The 24,319-nt window shown below is 31.2% G+C and overlaps 1 protein-coding gene across 1 annotated transcript in view; it reads right to left on the bottom strand.

Annotated features, from left to right (window-relative positions):
• The window catches only part of LOC143048863 (proto-oncogene tyrosine-protein kinase ROS-like), an 84,495-nt gene that overhangs the window by 42,786 nt on the left and 17,390 nt on the right, over positions 1-24,319 (bottom strand). The window contains exons 4-6 of the mRNA XM_076222732.1: positions 20,672-20,710; positions 7,950-8,010; positions 1,287-1,507 (exon numbers count right to left, since the gene is read on the bottom strand). Of these exons, the coding sequence (XP_076078847.1) occupies positions 1,287-1,507; positions 7,950-8,010; positions 20,672-20,710 (321 nt within the window). The remainder of the gene's footprint in view (positions 1-1,286; positions 1,508-7,949; positions 8,011-20,671; positions 20,711-24,319) is intronic.

Raw genomic sequence — 24,319 nt, 5'->3', positions numbered from 1 at the left:
TTAAGAGTAAACTTGTCACAACTGTTATCCAATAGTGTACTGTTGCTTTCTTTTAGGGTTTTATCCATCACCTTTTGAGATTCTTTAAAGGCCAATTATTGTCTTTTGCCATTGGGATTTAAGCTCCAATAGATTTAAGGAATTAATATCGACTGAGGTCACAGACAGAGGTTAATATTGGTTTCTTAGGACTATAAAAGCTCATTATGTCCAAATTTGCAAGACTGTTATTGTTTATCATATTATAAGAAAGTGAAGTGAATTTGATATAAATTAGGATCAACAAGGAACACTGTCTAGATTGTAAATCAATGTTACAAAGTCGCCTAAGTGGATTTAATCCATTAATATTACATATTAAGGTGGTATGGGAGTCTAAAATAAAAATGATAGAATTTGTTCATACTTTGCCAAAACGTAGTATCTATTGATATATGTTGAAATATATAATAAAAATAGTAGGTCACCGCGCATTTTCTCAAGCTACAGGACGCGACAAAATGACACATTTTGTAAGGATTATACAGGAAAAAACACCATTTTGTGGTTAGAAACTAAACAAAATGATAGAATTGTTAAATACTTAAAGAAAAGATAGCTTTCAAACAATGCTTTGAGAATTTCAAAAGAAAAGATAGGGTCACCGTGAGTTTTTCCGGCTAAAATACAAAATAGGAAAATTCCATGTAGAATCCTTCAGAAAACGCACTATTTTAGAGTTACCTCCCCTTAAAATGGCAATTAAGAAAAAAATAAAAAACAAACAAAAATAATCAACATTTGCAAAAATATTAATATTTATAAGTTATATTCTTATAAATTGGTTCTTTTAAATTAAAATTCATATTAAATATCTGCATTCCTGCATCAAGTTTTGCTAACTTGATAGAAAATCTGGACCTTTGGTTCACTGTTTTTTACAATCCAAGATGGAGGAAGACACCCATACCACCTTAATAAACATTATGTAATACTTTTTATACATTTTTGTTATATACTGTCTCATTATGATTCTGCTGGGACTTATCAAGAAACAGACAATATTTCCAAGATAAAACTCCAAAAGATTCCAAAACTGTGAACTTGACAGTCCTAAATAACTTTGCATTATTTTTGGCTATCCCCCCTAACACACTAAAAGCCCTGCCTTTCTAGCATACTGTGGATTCATTATTATCCTTGGGTAACAAAATTGGTGTCCACAATTACAAATGAGTCAACAACATTTGTCCTATTTTTCAAAATCAATTAACCAGAAGGAATATATAGTTTCAACTCATTCTTACCGTATAATTCATAAATGGCTGTAAATCAGTAATTTTTAGATCTCCATTTGGATGTTCTAAAGAGCCACCATAAATTGACCAATCACCATTGGTGTCTAATACACGACTCTGAATGTAATATGTAACATTGTTGTTGATTGGTCCACTCCAATGTAGAGTAAGGAATGAGTAACCTTTGGAACCATGCTTTAGTTCTGGAGCTGGAAGATCTCCTAAATATTCTGAAAATATGAAGAGAATACATAATGTAATTAAAAGATATGAAATACAAAGAAGAATTTTGAGGAGCATACTAGGTTTATTTTTTTACAAAATACAAATCAGTCATTTTAAGAAGTAGGCATATTTTGCTCTCATCAGTGAGTACTCCTAAATCTTAATCAGCATTTCAGTGAAAATTCCAAACTCTTATCATCTTTTTTTGATATTTGGAATCGTTTCAGACAAAATTGTCAAGGGCCCTTACTGAGAACCTGAGATTACATGGTTTTAAGTGGGATATATGTTACTCAGCCTTTTGATATGTTTTCTTATGTATATTCTTGTTTGTCTTTTGGCCATTTTTCCCTATTTTCGATGGTTATGTCTGTTCGTCTTGGGCCCTTTGGTAACTTCTCCCACTCTGTTATTGGTTTAAACATACTGTGCCATACATTTTCAAATGCATAATTGAGTAAATAAATAAGTGAGCTAAGACGCTCAGTTTTCAGGAATTTTGTATCAATAACATAGTATAAATCTTCTAAATTAACAGTTATTTTTAAATTATAAAATTCTTCTGACATTGAACAAATTTTAGGTGCCATGTAAGAGTATTGACCATCAAATCCAGTACTTAGTAGCTTGAATAAATAAAGCTTCTATCAACAATGTTGAATGTTTTACCTCAATTTTTGACATTTTTACCTTAGTCTACATCTTTTTGTTTTTTTCACACATTGTTGTCACAATATAGTGGAATATTATGATACTGTCATACAAGTGAGTCAGGTTTAGCTAGCTATAAAACAGGTTTAATCAACCATTTTCTATGTTTATAGAAAACATTTGTAACAAGTCAGGAATATGACAGTTTTGTCCATTTTTAGTTTCATATGTTTGAGCTTTTGATTTTACCATTGGATAAGGGACTAACAGTTTTGAATTCATCACAGTTCGGTATTTTTGTCATTTTACTTCATACGTGTCCTGATGACCTTCATCTTAAATTTTTAAACAAATAACTGATCATTAACTCAGAATTGAACTTGACTGGACATAGTTGAAAATTAAGTGAAAAATATCTTAATGATGTTGACATTTGGCTTCCAATTACAGACATCTCTGAAGGATTTTCTATTTATATTATTAATATATATACTATTAATATATATTTATTATATTATTAAGCTTTACTGCTTAACATGAAAAATGCAGCAGTTTTGCAGCAATAAAACTACAGACAAGGATAATGTCAAGACTTGATATATATACTTATTTTTCTGTTAGAAGTTATTTATATATCTACTGGTAACAAACTGGAAGACGACACATGAGATGTTGTGTTTTCTGCCACTCTTTCTACCCTAAAAGGTTATCCCTACCCAAACCCATTTTATGGACAATTTTAATTGGTAAATCAACTGATTTTGTTACGCACTGCTTAACTTCAGAACATTTTTCTATATAATCTTGTTTTTTTGGGGTTTTTTTTGTAATTTTAGTTCATTTATATGTCTAAGCAGTGTGACTTCCATTTTCCATGAACAAGTACACATTTTTGTTTAGGGGGATAATTTCTCGCTGTGTTGAAGACCCATTGGTGGCATTGGGCCGTTCTATGCTCTTTGGTCGGGTTGTAAATGTCTCTTTGACACATTCCCTATTTTAATTCTCAATTTTGTATTAAAAAAATTGTTTTCAAATAAATCATTATATCACATATTTGTAACATTGGGTTATACTTATGGACTGACTGCAGATTTGCCTATAACTTAGCTGATACGGGAGGCATATATAAATGGCTGGATCCGTCCCTGCAACATCTCATTTTAATCATATATCATTAGTATTCATAATTATAAGCTTTTTAAACTTGCCACATTCTTTGAAACCACAAAAACTTGAATTGCTTAAATTCAGTTTTAAAACCACTTTCACCACTCTTCTCTTGCATATCTTATGGTGGGCAGGTTTGATTGTTGGGGGGATCCAGAGACTCATCAATTTATAATACACCATATCGCTATTTGTCCGCCATTACTGGATATCACACAGGTTCCCGTAAAATTTTGACGTCACAATACAAAATATCTGACGCCACAATGGAAAAGTGATTGTTGTATGCATCAAAAGTTCAAGCGGCCGGGTCAGCCGGGATTAGCAATAAGGTGTATTACATTTAATAATAAACTAATTGTGCAGGACTATTTCAACTTTAACTTTCAATATTAATAAATGATTATGTTTTCAACATTTTCCCCATAAGCCAAAATCCCCAGTATACATGGATATTGATGTTTTAACATAAACCATGAAGTTTAATATCATTATTTTTTCACACATCAATTTTCAAACTATTTATCTCAATTTGAAAATTAGTCTACATCAAATGAACTGAAAAATCTAATTTACCAAAACTACAAACACGAATCTGTTAGACAATTTAATATATAAAATAGTTCCTGTTTTATAGTTCAACAACTGACAATTATTAGTATTATAGGAAAACCTTAATGGATACCAATGGCATTAATCGTAAAACATTATCGTAAAAATCAAAATGCTTTCCATTGTAAGAGTAAGACAAGCATGTATACATGCACAATACACATATTTCTGACCGACTTTCTTTCCATCATGGCTATGGAAGATTTATAAAGAGCACTGTGGAGTAAAGGGTAGTCCCTCTTCCTGTATTTTAAGAAATGTATATTAGGTTAATTATATTCAAATCTCTCCTTAAACTTTCTTCAGAGGGAAATTATTCAGATTACAGATTTGGAAAACAAGCCTAAAATCTATGAAATAGGATTGTTTTTATATAATATTACAATAATATCTTCAAGAATTGATGGCATTCAAAAATTTAAAAAGCAACAGTACCAGACAATTAAAATGAAACAGTTATGTACAGAGAATTACTATACAATTAATGTAACTATACAGTAAATTTCTAAACTGCTTATTACTGTACAGTTAGTTGCTATACAGTTTATTACATTGCCTATATGGTTCATATCTATACAACAGATAGTTGTGAACTATACAGTCAAGTGATGGTTAACTCAGGTCCACCCTCAGCTGTAATAAGGACTTTTAATAAATGGAGCAACAAACTGCATATAAAGTTCATCTAAAGATAATATTGACAAAAGTAGACTAAAATCTTTGAAAGTCTTTCCTAAAAAAGACATATCAAACAATATATTGACAAAGGAGATCTAACTATAATATTCTACAGGAGAACAATCTTAATGTGCTTTGCAATTTCTTAAAATAATGACAATAAAGAATATGTAGCCGAGCATATTACCATTAACGGAAAGTGTACTCATCTTGAGGGGAAAAATAGAATTAAACGTGACAGCTTTGGATCCGATGCATCTTTAGCGATCGGTAAGATTCAAAGGAAACAGTATACACTCCATTTAACTTAATCTCTATGAATCAAGATATCCTTATCAGTTTATATGGTGAATTAAGAAAGGGAATAGACTGATCAATAATTGTGTTAAAAGACAATTTGTTATCGCCATTAAAACAATGTCATAATATATCTCTGTATCTTAAGGATTGGAAATCAAAACTGATATTGATAGAGAGAGAAAAGAGGGGATTGGAAATTGGAACTGGTATTGATAGAGTGAGAGAAAAGCTAGGATTGGAAATAGAACTAATATTGATAGAAAGAGAGAAAAGCTAGGATGGGAAACTGGAACTGATCATATTGATAGAGAGAGGGGAAGAAAAGAGAAGATCAGACATTGGACATGGTATGAATAGAGAGGAACAAACAGTTGGGAAATATGAACTGATATTGATAGAGGAAAAAGTTAAAAAGAAGCAACATGGAGGGCTAGAACAACACAATGCGAGGGGGTAATAAATAATAAAAGGGCTATCATTATTATCAAAATGAGCACAAAATCTTATTTAGACAATCTCAGACCAATGTGTTATCCTTTTCATGTTATATCAATCTTTAATCATTGTTAATTTTTAGGTTCAATATAGTCAAATCAGTTCAAAACATTTACACTACTGAAGATCACCTTTAAAAGATACAGTAACCTTACTGTGCCGAAAGCAGTGTTTTATTTGTTTACAATGTAATGTTTTCAAGTTTAAACCAAGAACCAGCCAGAGGCATTCTTTAATGTGAAAAGCCATAATGAACTAATAATGAACTATAATCTCTCTAATGGCAATGTCTGCCTATTTCTCACTGAATAATACTTGCAGCTGAATTTTAAAATAACAAATTTTCTTAATGAACACAAGCACTTTTTCAAAAAAATGTGAAAAATAAACATACATTTGTTTTTTGATTTTCTGTGATACTATTATTTGAAAATCATAATTAATCTTAATTTTTTATATGGAGTGCATGGGGAAAAAATGATGTTCTTATTTTCAAAATATTTAATTTTACAAGAATTTAAAAATATTTTACTGCAATATTGTAATTCAGTTATCTGGCTGAGGTGTTAAACAAACAAAAAGTGATATACTAACAGGAAAAATAAGAAATCAAGAAAAGAACAATATCTTATTGAATTAATCTTATAAATAATAGATAAATACTATCTGATCATGACATCTTGAAAACTATATGAATGAACAGTGTTCTCCCCAGAAATTTTGGATAGCATCACATTTGGCGTAAAAAAAATAAACTTTTTTTTTTTCAGTCATTTGTCGTGTCGCGGCAATGCTCTATTTCTTTTATGTTATATATGTTTATATTGTTCAATTCATTACTGAGAAAACAATTAAACTATACCCATGACAGCAGTTGTTTCAATTTATGTTTTCTATATTTATTTATAGTTATATAGAATTATTTTTTTCCTATTTGGCCAAATATAAATATATGTGTGGTTCCAGTTACCCTATTACATACCAAAATCAAGAATGGATGAATTTTGTATAAAATGGGAAAAGAAAGTATCATATAGCAATAAAATTTCATTTTTTTCTTTATGTCTTAATAATGAAACTCATTGTTTCATGGTACTCAATGAATTAGTTTCAGTTAATTCTCTATATCAAAATGATATCTATTTTTAACAAAAGTTAAGCTTCTTTAATCAGTATATTAACAATGCAGTTTCAAAAAGAATACATTTAGTAAGAAGAGCTAACAATTCTCTTTTGAGATCTTTTTTTTTTTTTTTTTTTTTTTTTTTTTTTTTTTGTGTCTTACTCTACTGTGCGTTTAATTTGTGCATCTGTAGTTATTATTGTAAAATGCGGATTTTTTAAGTATGCCGGTTCCGATATACATGTATTGAATGACTGTTTTAATGTTAAAGTGCAACCTGAATTACATTCAGTGCAATAAAAGAAAATATTCTTCCCAGCAATTAAGTCTTTGACATTTTTGTCAGAATAAATATATTTTACCATCAGATTTAACTATGACAAAGAAATACAGTATGTTTTTTCTTGTGAAATAAATATGTTAATGACTGTTTTTGTGGTTTTGTTTCATTTCACGGCTCAACACAACAGCGGGATATGAGACAAACGTCAAAATCAGGAATATTAGGATTGGAACATTGACACAGTTATATTTGATCTTTGATCAATAATTGAGGAAAAATGTTATAAGGAAAATAAATAAAATAGTAAATGGTAGAAGTTTTGGTACTTAAAATTTGTTAAATATTTATTTTGATCAGTGTAATACAAAATTCAAATTAAGCATAATATTCAATTCAAAGGTCGTTCACCTTAAAAATATTTCAAATAGTGATTAAATAATCTACTGAATTAGAATAAGAAAACTATCTTTACTAATTATGGAATAACTAATCAGTAAATTCAAATATGGAAAAATATCCAACAAGTGACTCGAGCTATCAATAACAAATTATTTCTTAAAATTCTTGTAGTGCATGAGTAAACTATCAGTGTTTTTCAATCACGTTCAGTTGAATATTTTTCAATATTTCAAATCCTGGGATTTTTTGATTTTTTTTGTAGGATTGTTCATAGAATTATTCAATGAAACAAAGCTTTATTTAGAGTTCCCAATTCTTTCATCATGTCTTGACAACACGGGTTGTTGTCTAAGAATACTGCTGACTGTGAACACATTATATCTTTGAATACAGTTTAAAAATAAAACCTGCTTTACATGAAGACATATAAATTGATTGATTGTTGGTTGCTTAACGTCCAGTGGCAAATATTTCATGCATATTCAGGACAAGAACAACTTTACAATAAATACAATAGGTAGGTCTTGTCATAATAGAGGCCATTTGCGATGATGGTGGGGAAAATTTGAACTGCCACTGGAAAATGAGGGTATATTGGATAGGGACAGAAATTTTGCCTTGCAACAGGCCACCTACAGGCCCTCAAAGAGTTGTTGCAAGGGTTCTTAACGTGCATAGAGTGTGGCACTCTCTTTACACGAGACATCGGATTTAAGACATATAAATAAAACCTTACCTTTTATACCATCTGTAAACACATTTAAGGCAAAACTACATCCCTGAGTACAATATTGTCTCTGAAAAATAAAAATATAAATTATGTTTACTTGAAAATGGAAATTGGTAAATTGTGTCAAAGAGACAGCAACCCGAACAAATAAAGAGCAAAAAAGTTCTTTGGTCCTAATTAATCCTGGTTTCCAAACCAATGAGGTAGTACTTCAGTTAAACATTGACCTTACTCATATAATGGCTGAGTGAGATCCAGTAACTCAGGTCAAGCCACGAAAAACATACAGGAAAAAAAAACATGTTTGAAACAAAGCAGTTCCTGCGCAAAGCTGTAAATTTTACCTGTTGCTCAAATCAGAAGAACTAGTGTTTGTATTGCTATAAACTTCCAGGACCCACTGTGCTCTAATATGTCATTTAAGATATGTTGAATTTTACAGCAGAATGGCATAGTTTTGACATGAATTGACTACAATCACTTTATTTGAACTTGAAGTTAAACATAGATAGCCTTTTTGTTGCTGGGAATAAACTAGTGGTCTTATTCCTCAACTAAATTTCTAACAACTGGCCATTAAATTATAATTTCCTTAAGAGCTATTTTACTCAATTTCTCATGTGTTGAAACTGAAACATGTCAAGTAATGTCTCCTTTTACTTCACCTGTTACCTTGAAATAAATGTGACCAAAAATCCAGTTTGAAATAAATCTGAATTTGTTACAACTATTTTATCATGATTATGAAATTACACATCTTTTAATGCCTTACAAAAGCATGACATATATGCCTTAATTCTTGCTTCCAACAATTATTTAGAAAGGAAAACTGTCATCAAATGGATTTAGTAATAACATTTCAAACGATTGAAATTTACGATATATAATGTTGATGTTTGGAGGGTCTTTTGTTAAATCTTTTAATCATTAACAAGAGTGCACACGCTGAAATGTCTCGCCTTCTATACTAATCATTGATATTATGTTGATAGTCCTAAGTATAAAGCTAAGCTTTAATACAACTGTCACATAAACTTAACATTAACCAAGATAACTAAACAAAGACCAATAAACCTTGAAAATGAGGTCAAGGTCAGATGAACCATGCCAGGCAGACATGTACAGCTAACAATGCTTCTATACAACATATATAGTTGACCTATTACTTATAGTTTAAGAAAAATAGACCAAAACACAAAAACTTAACACTGTGCAATGAACCGTGAAAATGAGGTCACAGTCAAATAAAACCTGCGCGACTGACATAAAGATCATAAAATATTTCCATACACCAAATATAGATGACCTATGGCATATAGTTTTAGATAAAAAGACCAAAACTCAACCAGATGCTCCGCAGGGCGTAGCTTTATACGACCGCAGAGGTTGAACCCTGAACGGTTGGGGCAAGTATGGACACAACATTCAAGCTGGATTCAGCTTTAAATTTGGATTGTGATTAAATAGTTGACACAGCATAGGTTTCTGACACAGAATGAATGTGTTCTAATGAACTTAAAATTTTTGTTTTCTCTTAGAGCAATTCACTATGCTGTTGAATATTAATCCTCTCAAAAAAATGTTTGAAGAAATTTTCTTTTTTATTTATGAGATTTCAAATGAGAAAAATTGAACCCAATTTTTTTAATCACATCCCCTTTTCCCTTATTCCAAAACTAATCTCAATTAAAATTTCTAATGGAGTTTGCAACAATAACTACTCATTTAAATACATCATAAAATATTAAGATGTAAAAAAAACTGCTTGTTATCACTGAATGGTAAAGATTATTTTAATTTATCAGTTGGTAGTAAAAAGTGAATATACATTGTATATTGTATATAACAAAGATTTAAGTTGATTCTGGACAAAGAAAGATAACTCCAATTAAAAAAAAATCTTGCTATTGCACAATATTTTGCAATTAGATATTTCTTGCTTACTATTCTGGACAAAGAAAGATAACTCTAATTAAAAAAAAATTTGCTATTTCACAATATTATGCAATTAGATATTTCTTGCCATTGCGCAATACTGTGCAATTGAAAAGACTTGCTATTGCACAATACTTAATATAATAATTTTAGATCCTGATTTGGACCAACTTGAAAACTGGGCCCATAATAAAAAATCTAAGTACATTTTTGGATTCAGCATATCAAAGAACCCCAAGATTTCAATTTTTGTTAAAATCAGACTAAGTTTAATTTTGGACCCTTTGGACTTTAGTGTAGACCAATTTGAAAACAGGACCAAAAATGAAGAATCTACATACACAGTTAGATTTGGTATATCAAAGAACCCCATTTATTCAATTTTTGATGAAATCAAACAAAGTTTAATTTTGGACCCCGATTTGGACCAACTTGAAAACTGGGCCAATAATCAAGAATCTAAGTACATTTTTAGATACAGCATATCAAAGAACCTAACTGATTCATTTTTTGTCAAAATCAAACTAAGTTTAATTTTGGACCCTTTGGACCTTAATGTAGACCAATTTGAAATGGGACCAAAAGTTAAGAATCTACATACACAGTCATGACAGTTAGATTCGGCATATCAAAGAACCCCAATTATTCAATTTTGATGAAATCAAACAAAGTTTAATTTTGGACCCTTTGGGCCCCTTATTATGTTGGGACCAAAACTCCCAAAATCAATACCAACCTTCCTTTTATGGTCATAAACCTTGTGTTTAAATTTCATAGATTTCTATTTACTTATACTAACGTTATGGTGCGAAAACCAAGAAAAATGCTTATTTGGGTCCCTTTTTGGCCCCTAATTCCTAAACTGTTGGGACCTAAACTCCCAAAATCAATACCAACCTTCCTTTTGTAGTCATAAACATTGTGTTTAAATTTCATTGATTTCTATTTACTTAAACTAAAGTTATTGTGCGAAAACCAAGAATAATGCTTATTTGGGCCCTTTTTTGGCCCCTAATTCCTAAACTGTTGAAACCAAAACTCCCAAAATCAATCCCAACCGTTCTTTTGTGGTCATAAACCTTGTGTCAAAATTTCATAGATTTCTATTAACTTAAACTAAAGTTATAGTGCGAAAACCAAGAAAATGCTTATTTGGGCCCTTTTTGGCCCCTAATTCCTAAAATGTTGGGACCAAAACTCCCAAAATCAATACCAACCTTCCTTTTGTGGTCATAAACCTTGTGTTAAAATTTCATGGATTTCCATTCACTTTTACTAAAGTTACAGTGCGAAAACTAAAAGTATTCGGACGACGACGACGACGACGACGACGCAGACGACGACGCCAACGTGATAGCAATATACGACGAAAAATTTTTCAAATTTTGCGGTCGTATAAAAACTTAACTTTGACCACTGAACCATGAAAATGAGGTCAAGGTCACATGACATCTGCCCGCTAGATAGGTACACCTTACAATCATTCCATACAACAAATATAGTAGACCTATTGCATATAGTATGAGAAAAACAGACCAAAACACAAAAATTTAACTATAACCACTGAACCATGAAAATGAGGTCAAGGTCAGATGACACCTGCCAGTTGGAGATGTACACCTTACAGTCCTTCCATACACCGAATATACTAACCCTATTGCTTGTAGTATCTGAGATATGGACTTGACCACCAAAACTTAACCTTGTTCACTGATCCATGAAATGAGGTCGAGGTCAAGTGAAAACTGTCTGACAGACATGAGGACCTTTCAAGGTACGCACATATCAAATATAGTTATCCTATTACTTATAATAAGAGAGAATTCAACATTACAAAAAATCTGAACTTTTTTTTCAAGTGGTCACTGAACCATGAAAATGAGGTCAAGGACATTGGACATGTGACTGACGGAAACTTCGTAACATGAGGCATCTATATACAAAGTATGAAGCATCCAGGTCTTCCACCTTCTAAAATATAAAGCTTTTAAGAAGTTAGCTAACACCGCCGCCATAGCCGCCATAGCCGCCGGATCACTATCCCTATGTCGAGCTTTCTGCAACAAAAGTTGCAGGCTCGACAAAAACCAGGAAAATGTTCATTTGCAGTCGCAGACATCAGATACCTTTTTAATAAATGAACATAATCAACAATCATCTTTAATTTCTAAGGTCATGTCAGCCACATATGGCAGCACTAAATAAAAGTAAGTCAAAAATACTGAGAACCAAAAATGAAGCACTTGTAACTCAGTGTTGTGAACAATGACAATGTTTACTTGTAATTATTTCATTTCCAGAGCTGTCACTACAGAATACATAAAGAAGGATTAACAAAAGGATGGTGCATTTTTTTGGCTGTTCAGCGTAATTATGATAATATTTACTTGTTAAGACTTATGCTTCCATTTCCAGAGCTCCTACACAATACATAAAGACAGCTAGATAAACAAAAAGGATGGTACTTTTGTTTAAGGCTGTTCAGTGAAAAAGTGACAATGTTTTCATGTAAAGACTAATGCTTTAATTTCCAAAGCTCCTACACAATACATAAAGAAGGATTAACAGGACTAAAAACAGATTTGTGATGAAAGTAAGACTTGATGACATAACACGGCAATGTACCAACATAGTCATAACTCAAGTTTGAGAAAATGTAGAAAAATCTCATGACAAACATTTTTTTTAACAAAAAACAAAAAGATATATATGCTATAAATTAGAAAATTAGTCCTAAGGAGTTGAGAGATTATGTCATAGGACAATCTTAGATTAAAAGCTTATACAAAAACAAACATATATCAGTTCCAAAGGCTTTATAAGGTGACACTCTGATTTCAAAGAATAATTCTTTGCAGTGATGTTAATATATATGTTTTACCAGATTTATTTCACACTGCAGAAAAAAGAAAATTTTCACTCAGGGAATGAAATTTATTTAATTGTATTTTTATATGTATAGTTAATCTTTTAAGGATTCAGTATTAATAAATATATATAGTATATAGAATAGAAGGTTTTTTATTTACCAAATACTTAAGGTCCCTGGAGAACATTTAACATAACATATATTATAATTCTAAGGGATTTAAAAAAATTACCAATTCACGATTTCATGATTTTGTGACATGAGTCTAAAGTCAAATTCATACTCCTACAATAAATGTTTAGTTACACAGGGGCAATATAATTCTGTCAATTCCATGACCAAAATAAACACTTTCAAAGATTAATTTATACCCATCACATCACATCTAAAGCTGTAAAACTGAAACTTTTTTGTAAATATTTTTAAGATTATTGGTTCTCACTCCCTGAACTGATACTGTAAATTCAGAAATTACTGCGTGCATTTATTCTAGCAATTTTGTTATTTTAGACTAAAATGCGTTTTTTTAATTTTTGCGATATTGAGAGAAAATCCTGTTTAATTTCTATGAAATTTTCAAAATGTGCATGTATCTAATACTTGTTTCCACATACACAAGGGTATGTAACCAACTTCAAATGGTATATAGTCTAAAGTTGTGTACATCAAATGTAGCTAAATATACTAATCAACACAGATCAGAATACCTAACCAACTTCAAATGTTATTTTCAAACTTGGTGTATTTAATTCTTATTTTCACACAGATCAGGGTATTCAACCGTGAACACCAAATGATATATATTCAAACTTGGTGTAGAGCACATTTATCTATTACTTGTTTCCACACAGACCAGGGTTATTTAACCAACACCAAATGATATATTCAAACTTGGTGTAGAGCACATGTATCTAATACTTGTTTCCACACAGACCAGGGTTATTTAACCAACACCAAATGATATATTCAAACTTGGTGTAGAGCACATGTATCTAATACTTGTTTCCACACAGACCAGGGTTACTTAACCAACACCAAATGATATATTCAAACTTGGTGTAGAGCACATGTATCTAATACTGTTTCCACATGGATCAAGATACCTAACCAACTTCATATGGTTTTTTTTTTTACAAACTTGGTGTACAGCAAAGGTATCTAATAATTGTTTTCACACAAATTAGGCTGCTCAACCAACTTCAAATGGTATATTTTAATTTGGTGAAGAGCACATGTATCTAATACTGTTTCCACGAGGATCAGGATGTTTAACCTCTTAAATGTAATTTTAAAACTTGGTGTATCTTAATTCTTATTTTCACACAGATCAAGATACTTAACCAATTTAAATGGTATATTCAAACTTGGTGTACATTAAATGTATCTAATTATTGCACACAGATCAGGAATACAAAAATTAGACCAATAAATTCCAGTGATTATTGACAGTAATCAAAAACATTACCAGAAATGTAATCTCTGAGCAATCAAATCAATCAACTAAAACAAACATGGAGCACTTAAGATTTACATTTTTACATCTTAACTTGTCATTAATCATCTATAAAATGGCTAAAATTGGGAGAAACAAACATCAAATCTCTCTGGGCACTTATCAATATACAAAATAAACTTTATGTTCCAATACAGATGTAATTTCTGAAACATGCACCGATTATGTAATTCCAGCTAAAAGCTTAATAATGAGCAAAACAAATACTGGGGAAACAGCTTCATAATCAGGGAAGTTATAATAGGAGGACAAATGTTTTGCCTCAGGGGAAGAGTATAACTTGATTTTAAACAGAATGATCTTTGTACATGTAATAACCATTAACAAAATTAAATAGTCTGTCGAAAAAGGATATTTTCTTTTACTACTTTTATTTTGTTATTTCTGCCTAAAATGTTGCAGATTGATTTAATTAGTAAATGATTTGTTTTGCAACTGAACGACTTTTATTTTAGTGCTTAAGAGTTATGTGACAAAGAACTCAATAGGATTTTTAGATGCAGTCTAATTTAGTTCAATCTAACTTAACATTCTATATTTCCATTTCATTGGAATTTACATGTATGTAACTCCAGAGGCGGATTTAGAGGGTTTTCAGGTGGCCCAAGGAAAATTTAATTGATTATATACTGGGAATCACTGAAGCATGACTGAAGCAGGCCCCCTCTTGTGTAGTCAGTCAGGGCCCCCACTAGAAAGTTTCTGGATCCACCACTGAACTCAACAAAAATCTCTATTTTTTAAGAAGATGGGTCTGACAAGCCATGGATATGTAATGTTGCATTATGGGAACATCAGTGTTTTGGATTTTTTGTTTGATGCAGATGTCATATCAACATGCAGTCTTATTTACAAAGAAAAGTATGAAATTCTAAAATGTTTCTTAGAACATGAAGGTTGCCAAAGATAAAAGTTAGTATATGCTGCAGCTGAGGTTTCTGAGAAATAAACTTTTAAATGTCTGTGAAGCTTTTCATACTGCTTGTAAATCCATTATTGTTATTTAAGAGATATAAGATGATTTGTAAAAGTGATAGGTTAATTTAGATAAGATAAGAACACAGATAATATCTCTGATCCTAGACAATTATTTTCATCACAAAGTGAGTTTATATGAAATACTGCATTTTTATACGACTGCAAAAATTGAAATTTTTTTTGGTCATATTGGTATCACGTTGGCGTAGTCATCCTCATCGTCAGGCGCCGTCGTCCGAAGACATTTGGTTTTCGCACACTAACTTTAGTAAAAGTAAATAGAAATCTATGAAATTTAAACACAAGGTTTATGACCATAAAAGGAAGGTTGGAATTGATTTTGGGTGTTTTTGTTCCAACAGTTTAGGAATTAGGGGCCAAAAAGGGCCCAAATAAGCATTTTTCTTGGTTTTCGCTCAATAATTTTAGTATAAGTAAACAGAAATCTATGAAATTTTAACATAAGGTCTATGACCACATAAAGAAGGTTGGGATTGATTCTGCGAGTTTAAGTCCCAACAGTTTAGGAATTAGGGGCCTAAAACAGGTCCCAATTAAGCATTTTTCTTGGTTTTTGCACAATAACTTTAGTATAGGTTAATAGAAATCTATGAAATTTTAACACAAGGTTTATGACCACAAAAGGAAGGTTTGGATTGATTTCGGGAGTTTTGGTCCCAACGAATTAGGGGCCAAAAGGGTCAAAATTAAACTTTGTTTGATTTCATCAAAAAATGACTTATTGGGGTTCTATGATATGCCAAATCTAACTGTGTATTCAGATTCTTAATTTTTGGTCCTGTTTTCAAATTTGTCTACAATAGATCCAAAGGGTCCAAAATTAAAGTTAGCTTGATTTTAACCAAAATTGAATTCTTGGGGTTCTTTGATCTGCTGAATCTTAACTTTGTTTGATTTCATCAAAAATTTAATAATTGGGGTTCTTTGATATGCCAATTCTAACTGTGTATGTAGATTCTTAATTTTTGGTCCCGTTTTCAAATTGGTCTACATTAAAGTCTAAAGGGTCCAAAATTAAACTAAGTTTGATTTTAACAAAAATTGAATTCTTGGGCTTCTTTGATATACTGAATCTAAACATGTACTTAGATTTTTGATTATGGGCCCAGTTTTCAAGTTGGTCCAAATTGGGGTCCAAAATTATTATATTAAGTATTGTGCATTGAGTAAGAAATTTTCAATTGCACAGTATTCAGCAATAGCAAGAAATCTTCAATTGCACAGTATAGTGCAATAGCAAGAAATTTTTGATTGCACTGTATTGCGCAATAGCAAGAAATCTTCAACTGCACAGTATTGTGCAATAGCAAGAAATCTTCCAATTTGACGCCTGTGTAGTACCTCAGTTGAAACGCTTTGACTACAAAGTGTCTGCATCAGACTTAATAAAATTTGTATCGAAAATGAAAAGAATATTCATAAGAATATCCGACTAAAATTTATTTGATGGAATATTTGTTTTTCGAAATGAATTAATACTTCAAAGCATATTTTCAATATTTTGTTGAAAAATCCTATGCGAATGAAGCATGCAAAACAAAAATTTCAATGGAGAAAAGGGTTAAGGTCCAAAGGGTCAAAAATTAAACTTTGATTTCAACAAAAATTGAATATATGGGGTTCTTTAATATGCTGAATCTAACCATGTATTTAGATTTTAATATTTGGGCCCGGTTATCAAATTGGTCCACACTGAGGTCTTAAGGGTCTAAAATTTTAACATTATTTGATTTCATCAAAAATTGAATTCTTTGGGTTCTATGATATGCTGAATCTAACCATGTATTTAGATTTTTGATATTGGGCCATAATAGGTAAATGTCCAATTTAAAAATTTTAAGTTTTTAAGTTTAATTAAGTTCTAAGACCACATTCATTCTGTGTCAGAAACCTATGTTGTGTAAACTATTTAATCACAATCCAAATTCAGATCTGTGTCAATCTTAAATGTTGTGTCCATACTTGCCCCAACTGTTCAGGGTTTCAACCTCTGCGGTCGTATAAAGCTGTGCCCTGCGGAGCATGTGGTTTTACAATGTTGTCTGTGGCCCTCAGGAATTTAACACAATATTTTCATTTTTCATATTTGATTATAAAACTTATTATTGATGGGTACAAATTTTGTTGGTTAAGGAAAAATTGTATAATTTGTGATTTTTAGTGCAAGTTCTGCAATTCTGTAATTTATTTATTTATAACACTTTTATAAATTTGAGTTTAACCCATCAAATCCACAAAAATCAGTTTATCACAAAAAATAGTGAATCCAGAGTATTAAAGGTTAGAAAATATTGGTAAAAGGATTCCATAGAAATGGTCAATATAATTGTGTTGTTTCCTATTTCAGCCATTTTACTCCTACAGACAGACACAATAATTGGAGTCTGACATTACGAAAACTAATAAGATCTTAGCTTGCATGACTTTTGTTCACTGTGCTTAAAATTTGTAAAAGTCTTTCTCATATGACCATGTGTAAGGGAGCTACCATTTGATTTTTATGGGGCTAGGATGAAATTTGAAAAAAAAATAGGCAGGACAGGAGTTTTGAGTAAAAAAAAAAGGCAGGATGAGACATTTGCAAAAAAAAAAGTCAGGACGACAATTTAGGTAAAAAAAGTCAGGATAAAACTTTTAAAAAAAGGCAGGACAGAGATTACAGCTAAAAAAAAATGCAGGACAACATTTTTCATCCTAGCCCCCCCATAAAAATCAAATGGTAGCTCCCTAACAGTTATAAAGGAAACAATAAACTCAGAAATGAATTAAATCTAAACATCTTTACTTCCATAACACTTATTTTCCCTGTGCTTCAAGATTTTCAGTGCTTTAATGTCATTAAAATCTTTCACACTTACATTGTAACAATTACTGAATGGAATAAATTACAAAAACAATAAAATTAAACAGAACCCACAAATTGTCAAGAGACTAGTAGGAACTTCATAAACACTGGAAAATTTAATCACAAATTGTTTCTTTGGCAGAGTCAATGTGTAGATGACTATCTTCTGATTGGATTATCCTATCTTCGATGGTTTTACAGTGTTATTTCAACACTCAATGAAGTTACATTAAATCTTCTGTTTCATTTGAAGAAAAAACACACAAAACCTGTCCTAAAATTAAGTGCTTTAAATAAGACATTATCACTTAAATCTTTTTTTCTATATATGTATATATATATAGGTTTCTGAGGTCAAAAATTACATTGAACATAAAAACAGAATTTGAATTGTTTGGTTTTGCCTATATAACTGAAAATATTTCTTGTCACAAATAGTCTCAAATTGTTATTTTTAAATATAAAAAAGAAGATATGGTATGATTGCCAATGAGACAGCTGTCCACAACAGACCAAAATGACACACGACATTAACAACTATAGGTCACTGTACAGCCTTCAAAGATTTGTTCTGCTCCTGCTTGTTCTTGTTATCGTTTCTAAAACATATATAACCAGTATATTGTTGGCCATTTAAAATCCCTTCCTACCTACCCTACCGTATAAGGCACAGTTACATGTAGACAACATCAAACTAAGTATTTTTTAAGGGTGGAGTGAAGATTCTTACCAAGCTTATGAAAATTATGTCTTTTTAGCATTTGTATTAGGATTGGGATTTCAAGTACATGTATCTTGGTCTCAAGTAGATTCAAGATTCAAGATTCAATATTTCATTATAGTCTCACCACATACAAACATAAAATGAGATTCACATACATAGATTTAAAACATTAAAACATTTGCAATGCATGTACCAATCTTAAAAAGATTTATGAGAGACTGTAAGTATCACTTAAAAATACAGTAAAATTGGTACATGTACAGCTTCTGTTATTACACTGTAACTCTGACAAAATTTCTTATATTGTTCACCTCTCGTTAGACAAGAATTTAATGACATGAAATCTTTTAATGATCAACAATATATATACAAATAACAGCTGTTCTAATTATCTATGTCCATTACTGAACAATAACTATGGCTTTAGAGCTACAGGTCAACCTAAATTATGTTCAATTGACCAACTAATTTTCTGTAATTACCAATCAGACATCAAAAGGTCATATAACTTAATATTATAAGTTGACAATGGTGTTAAAGTGTTAGGTACTGGCCACTGTCCAAAGCTGCAAATTTTAATATTTATTTATTAATGACTCGATCTGTTTTACTTGAAAAATGAATGGCTAATGATTGCATTATCAGCTGATGTTTTTACTTCTAATGATAATAATAATGAACTTATGTATTTTTTTTTTCTGGGAGGGCAGACTAAGTCATTTTAAACATGCATCTTTGAAATCGTTTTGATCCCTCAATTGAAGCTTCATTAAAAATATTTTTCCCTTCATTGACAATACAAATGTACAAAATAAATTACCCCCTTTTCATAGAACATAGACACAGTGACAATGAATATAAATTTGATATTAAACAAATTTTAATTTTAATTCTCAAACTGCTTTTTTCCATATTCATAGTCTCAAAGAAGCTTTATTCCATTTGTTGATCTTGTTATTTTTGAAACTTATTTCCAACACCTAAGTGTTGCTTAAAAACATTACCTAAAGAACTGTCTATTAGAAATAAAGATAAATGTTTCCTCGTTTATGATAACAAACTAGCATCATCTATTTAATTCTCATTTACATTAGAGTAATTACCAACAAATATCAGTACAAATTCTGTACTTCATTTAAAGACCGGGGCTAGAGTATAAAAGGGAGACAATTTTTGAAAAAATAGATATATTCAAATTTAAGGCAGGGTTTAGGTCTAAGGAACATTTTTTAATATTTCTTATTCATTAATTAGTTTTTTGGCAAAAAAAAATGTGCAGAGATGGGAACATAAAAAAGAAATATTTAGAGCCAAACAGATTGAAAAAATTCTTATTAATAATTAAAATATTTTAAAATGAAATTCTGAGGTGCAATATTTTTCAAATTCATTAATGTCTATTAATTGAACCTGTTTTGGTCTAAAGTCGGCTAAATAATTATTTCTGCCATCTGTTTGGTGATTGGTGAAATACTTATGATCATTATTGCATAAAGTATTTCACTGAGCGTTACCAAAGAGCTTGATATGCCTTTAAAAATCAACTACTGTACCAGCTAGGATCCTGGACCACTGGCATAGTAAACAACCGCTCTATTGCCTGAGCTAAAGTGGTGCTCCACTAGGGAGTGGGATCATGTGCTTTGGAAAGATGTAGATCCTAGTTGGACATGTACATGCACAATTAGTACATGCCAACAAGATGTCAATCACAATCAGTCCATAAAGGTCAAAAAGCTTAAACTATAACAAAAGACAGCCACAGACAAGATTCCAGACATATGATTGGTTTAACCAGTTTTAGATTATTTAACTCCTCCCACTTTTTAAATAATTTTCTTACCTCTGTCTGTTGTAAACTTCTAGCAGAACTGGTCCCATCCTGTTAATTTAAAATATACTTCATCAATATTCAGGTATTTGTGTAAAAAATTGGGATTTGGACCTAAAAAAATAATGCAATCTGCTTCAATACAGATCCTAAGTATCCCTTTAGCTTAAAAGGATTTGACAACACTCATTTTTTTTTCTGTTATGGCGATTTTAACGTTGGCCAATGAAATTTCTGCCTCCAAATTTTGAAGGTGTGTTTCAATACAACAAAACCAGAGGATCCAAAAAAGTCTTTAAAAAAGAAAGTAGAACAGAATGTTATAAGCAGAGATCTATATTTTTTTAGATATGAAATAATGCTGTAACTTTTTGCCTTATTAAGAAGAACTGCAATACCATGACAACTGCTGCCACAAATCCACCTCGACTTACCCAGTACCAAATTACATCATAACAAGAATGTGTCCAAAGTACACGGATGCCCCACTCACACTATCATTTTCCATGTTCAATGGACCATGAAATTGGATAAAAAATATAATTAGGCATTAAAATTAGAAAGATAATATCATAGGGAACATGTGTACTAAGTTTCAAGTTGATTGGACTTCAACTTCATCAAAAACTACCTTGACCAAAAACTTTAACCTGAAACATGCACTTTCATTTTCTATGTTCAGTGGACCGTGAAACTGGGGTCAAAAGTTTAATTTGGCTTTAAAATTAGAAAGATCATATCATAAGAAACATGTGTACTAAGTTTCAAGTTGATTGGACTTCAACTTCATCAAAAACTACCTTGACCAAAAACTTTAACCTGAAAAACTTTAACCTGAAACATGCACTTTCATTTTCTATGTTCAGTGGACCGTGAAATTGGGGTCAAAAGTTTAATTTGGCTTTAAAATTAGAAAGATCATATCATAAGGAACATGTGTACTAAGTTTCAAGTTGATTGGACTTCAACTTCATCAAAAACTACCTTGACCAAAAACTTTAACCTGAAAAACTTTAACCTGAAACATGCACTTTCATTTTCTATGTTCAGTGGACTGTGAAATTGGGGTCAAAACTTTAATTTGGCTTAAAAATTAGAAAGATCATATCATAAGGAACATGTGTACTAAGTTTCAAGTTGATTGGACTTCAACTTCATCAAAAACTACCTTGACCAAAAACTTTAACCTGAAAAACTTTAACCTGAAACATGCACTTTCATTTTCTATGTTCAGTGGACCGTGAAATTGGGGTCAAAACTTTAATTTGGCTTTAAAATTAGAAAGATCATATCATAAGGAACATGTGTACTAAGTTTCAAGTTGATTGGACTTCAACTTCATCAAAAACTACCTCGACCAAAAACTTTAACCTGAAGCGGGACAGACGGACGAACGGACGAACGGACGAACGAACGGACGAACGGACGCACAGACCAGAAAACATAATGCCCATAAATGGGGCATAAAAACAATGAAATGTCATAAATGGAACATTTTCTGTGGATTGAACAATTCTGGAATCATTTTTTTTTTTTAAATGTATCAGAATTTGTCTGATAATTGTGTTATATCATGAGCAACATCCGACAGACGGGTGTGGAGTACGATCTGCTTACCCTTCCAGAACACCTGAGATTACCCCTAGTTTTTGGTGGGGTTCGTGTTGCTTATTCTTTAGTTTTCTATGTTGTGTCATGTGTGCTATTGTTTGTCTGTTTGTCTTTTTCATTTTTAGCCATGCCTTGTCAGTTTATTTTAGATTTATGAGTTTGACTGTCCCTCTGGTATCTTTACTCCCTCTTTAACACATTTTTCAACAGATAGACATAGAAGATGTGGTATGAGTGACAACGTTTACTATTATTACCTTTTTAAATTTCACAGAATTATAGGGCCATTTATAGTGACCCTTTATGATCCTTAATTACTCTGCATTAGCACAAACAAATATCCATCATTCCTTATGTGCCAGTCCCAAGTCAAAATATAACAAAGAAGATGTGGTTTGATTGGGAATGATACAAATCTCCACAAGAGACCAAATAACACAGATGTTAACAACTGTATTGCCTTCAACAATGAGCAAAGTCCCCTGCAATTGAATGGTGTAGTTGGTTGCTGTCAGTAAATTGACTTGTAACTAATTGTAGTTTAGGATTTTGCTCATTCAGATGAAGGCTGTATCGCTCATTTGCTTAATTTTTTACATACATAAGGCCGTTAGTTTTCTCGTTTGAATTGTTTTACATTGTCTTATCAGGGCCTTTTATAGCTGACTATGCTGTATGGGATTTGCTCATTGTTGAAGGCCGTAAGGTGACCTATAGTTGTTAATGTCTGTGTCATTTTGGTCTTTTGTGGATAGTTGTCTCATTGGCAATCATACCACATCTTCTTTTTTATAACATCCACACCATCAGATTCTGATGAATAGTTGCCTCTGACAAAGGCAATCATACCACATCTTCTTTTTTTTTATAAACTTGCTGCAGATGAATTAGGGGTGGCAGGGGCCTCAACCCTTTATGAAGCTACAAATATTGGTAATACATTAACCAATAAAACCAGCTTTTAATTGAAAAATAAAGAAAAATAGCAATGTCAGCAGTATTTATCTTCCTCCGAAGTGATTATATAATTTTCCATTATCTGTAATGATAACCAATTTAAAACCAAACCTAAGAATTAATTCCTCTCGTTAGAGATTTAATTCGACAAGGAGTTCAATAATGTCAAACTGAAAATGAAGTTGTAATTAACAATATTTATAATGAATCATGTTTCAACAAATTGTTCAAAAACTAAAATTTTCTAAATGTATAAATTGTATTAAACTCTTCAAACTTCATAAATACATCTCCATTAGAAGACAATTTCTGCTTAATAGCTGAAATAAACCAAATTTTCATGATTAATAATTTACATTTTTACTATGAAAATATGAAGATGTGGTATGATTGCCAATGAGACAACTCTCCACCAGGGACCAAATGACGTGAAAGTAATAGCCACTATTTAAAGGTATTTTTTTTTGTCATTTGATAAAAGAATTTCAAAATATAAAATACCATTGTCTGGGGAAATCTATAAAAAAAAGTTATAATACAATGAAACAAATAGAGCAGACCTTTGTAAATAACCTTGACACCACTGTCCCTTAGTAGATTAGTTTAATTTTAATCATTGGTTTTATTAATCCCTTAACATATAAAAATATACATATATATTATATACGACTGATGGAAATTACATTAAATCAAGAATGTGTCCAAAGTACACGGATGCCCCACTGGCACTATAATTTTCCATGTTCCATGAACGGTGAAATTGGGTCAAAAGTCTAATTTGGCTTTAAAATTAAAATGGTCATATCATAAGCATCAAGTGTACTAAGTGTCAAGTTGTTTGGACTTCAGCTTCATCAAAAACTACCTTGACCAAAAACTTTAACCTGAAACTCCCACTTTCATTTTCTATGTTCAGTTAATTGACCGTCAAATTGGGGTCAAAAGTCTAATTTGGCTTTAAAATTAGAAAAATCATATCATAAGCAACAAGTGTACTAAGTTTCAAGTTAATTGGACTTCAGCTTCATCAAAAACTACCTTGACCAAAAACTTTAACCTGCGGACGAACGAACGGACGGACGAACGAACGGA

Source organism: Mytilus galloprovincialis, chromosome 10, assembly GCF_965363235.1.
Source record: "Mytilus galloprovincialis chromosome 10, xbMytGall1.hap1.1, whole genome shotgun sequence".
NCBI lineage: Eukaryota > Metazoa > Mollusca > Bivalvia > Mytilida > Mytilidae > Mytilus > Mytilus galloprovincialis.
Note: the sequence above shows the minus strand (reverse complement) of the source record. Positions and strands in the feature narration are given on the sequence as shown.